Source organism: Temnothorax curvispinosus, unplaced genomic scaffold, assembly GCF_003070985.1.
Source record: "Temnothorax curvispinosus isolate PA1 unplaced genomic scaffold, ASM307098v1 QBEX01007939.1, whole genome shotgun sequence".
Taxonomy (NCBI): Eukaryota; Metazoa; Arthropoda; class Insecta; order Hymenoptera; family Formicidae; genus Temnothorax; species Temnothorax curvispinosus.
The window spans coordinates 26,283-28,713 of record NW_020217719.1 but is presented as its reverse complement, the minus strand read 5'-3'; the positions used below and the strand labels follow the sequence as shown (position 1 = coordinate 28,713).

The following is a 2,431-nucleotide window of genomic DNA, read 5'->3' as shown; positions in this document are numbered from 1 at the left end:
CCTTCCTGTACATAGTTCTTCTGAAAATAACAATGGTACGAGATACTTAAAAAATTATATAAGTTTTTCTATTTTCTTTTCAATAGATATAAAGGGATCATACATACTTCTGTCCTTCATAAAGCTAACAATAATTTTACGAAATATGATTACATTCTTGAAATCTTTTTTTTTCTTTGTTACATTTACATCTAAATCAAATATCAAGTAAAATTTATGGATATTATTATTCAGGTACAAAAAATTTGGAAATACTGCTTCATGAGCAAAAGAAATATATAATTAAAAGTATGGAAAAGATTATTAAGAAAAAAATTAAAAAAGCAACAAATAGCATGTTATACAGTGTCCGAAAAGGATATGATGAGATAAAGGCTAAAATGACAACACGTTCGTTAACAGGACAGAGTGAAATGGATTTACAAAAAGAATTAGGTTTCGATAAACCTTTCGATTCATATGAAGCATTTATAGCCTTTGACAATCGATTACAAGATGACGACTTAAATGTGATAATGGTACTTTTTATTAACATTTTAATATTACACTTACGTAAATTTTTTGTCAATACAGATATCAATTTACACAATATTATACAAGATGTGATTATATTATTTTTCAGAAAGATTATATATCTATAATAGAAGGAGGAAGTAAAAATACATCTGACGCAATAAAACGAATTTTACCTCGACTTATGGCAAAGGCAGTACAATTAAAGTACAGTGGTTGTGGACGACAAAGTGGCGATAAAAAGAAGGACAGTTTTGCAGAAACAAATACATATAAAATAATGAAAGGTATGTATGTTGTTAGGATACTTTTTTGTATAATTTAAAAATAAAACTACATGTGAAATGTATTTGTATATGGTTTTTTAAAAAATCACTCATTCTTTTTATTAGATACATTAAAACAACTTTTCCCAAATATTTGTGAGAAAGAGATTTTAACAAGAACAAGTCGCTAGTTCTCCGGAGCTCCCGACAGAGATGGTGGCAGAAAAGACAGACTTAAAACAGTAACACAGACTTAGAACAGTATGTTAAGCTGTCTTTACAATACCCGCGTTTTCTTTTTTTTTTCATTAATATCTTTATATTATACATTGTACTATACTACTTTGTACGTTTTCATTCAATATAATTTTGGAGAGCCACAGCTTGGCCTCTCACAGCCTGTATTAATGTAAAAGATTTGCAATTAGACGTAAATATTAATATCTTTGTATTACATTATTGTATGTATTATTTGTTTCTTGGTTCGATTTACCCATTGTTCGATTTACACAAAACGCAAAATAAATAGTTACATCTGAATAGTCTTGTCTCATTAGCGCGTGTGTGTAAGAGTACTAATACTTTTTAAATTATACATGAGTTTTCTGGAATATATGTATATGTGTGTATATATATATATATATATATATATATATATATAATACATACATACATACATACATACATATAACTGGACCAGTATTGTAATTGTTAATAAATAGTATCTAACCTGTAACTGACACAATGAGTTTTCTGGAACATATGTGTATATATATATATATACATATTTCGTTTATTGTATTCCGTGTATCGCAATTCTGGAAGCGCCTCCCAAGATTTACGACGTGACCAAAGACAAGAGTGAGAGTAGGGACAGGCGGTTCTACAACACTTTCCTTTTCGATCTCTGTAAGGAGACCATCGTGGAGGTCTATCAAGCAGACGACGAGAAGCCTGGCCCGAGCTGGACGAAGCCGAACGTGACGATTAAGTCCACGATGAAGATGCCGAAGAACGTCGAGGACGTGATCGAGTATGTTAACAAGGAGGTCGCTACGCTGTTTGATGTCAAAACGAAGCTGCAGTGAGAAAACATGGTGATACGTTGGAGCAGGAACGGTAGAGACAGGGTCGACGACGTGCTGGCGAGAGAGGTTTAAGCCGAGGAGGACGAATGGACAAAGTTTCATCATGACGAGTTGACGGTGAAGACGAGACTCACGGTAGCTATACTGAACACTTTCGTGATGGAAACTGCGAACGTAATAAAAATGGTGTACGGTAAGAAAAGGAGAATGATGGTGTAACGGTTATTAACTTTCGCAACTGAATGGAGACCGTATCTCTCGCATGTCATTGTTACGTAAAGTGAACAAAAGTAACAAAATACCCTCTCACAATCAATCAATATTTCCACAAGACTGCGTTTCGGATACCGCGTTACTGTCATTCACACTTTTGTTCATTAGTATCTCAAGTGTAACATTGGCTGGTTTCTCGTTATTTGTTAACTATGTATTTTGTTACTCTTTTTTCTTTTAACATTAACCAAGCTGACGTGTGGGAATGTTTAAATATATTAATAGACAAACCACAGTGAGGTAAAATATATATGCAGAAATATGAATGACAGAAAAAGAGAGAGAGAGAGA

The 2,431-nt window shown here is 32.7% G+C and overlaps 1 protein-coding gene across 1 annotated transcript; it reads left to right on the top strand.

Annotated features, from left to right (window-relative positions):
- The first annotated feature begins 311 nt into the window (after positions 1-311).
- Positions 312-1,203, top strand: LOC112457597. Its single transcript, XM_025020749.1, has 3 exons — positions 312-518; positions 623-800; positions 906-1,203. Exons 1-3 carry the CDS (start codon positions 336-338, stop codon positions 968-970), a joined length of 426 nt encoding a protein of 141 aa, XP_024876517.1. The 5' UTR covers positions 312-335; the 3' UTR covers positions 971-1,203.
- Positions 1,204-2,431: the final 1,228 nt, after the last annotated feature.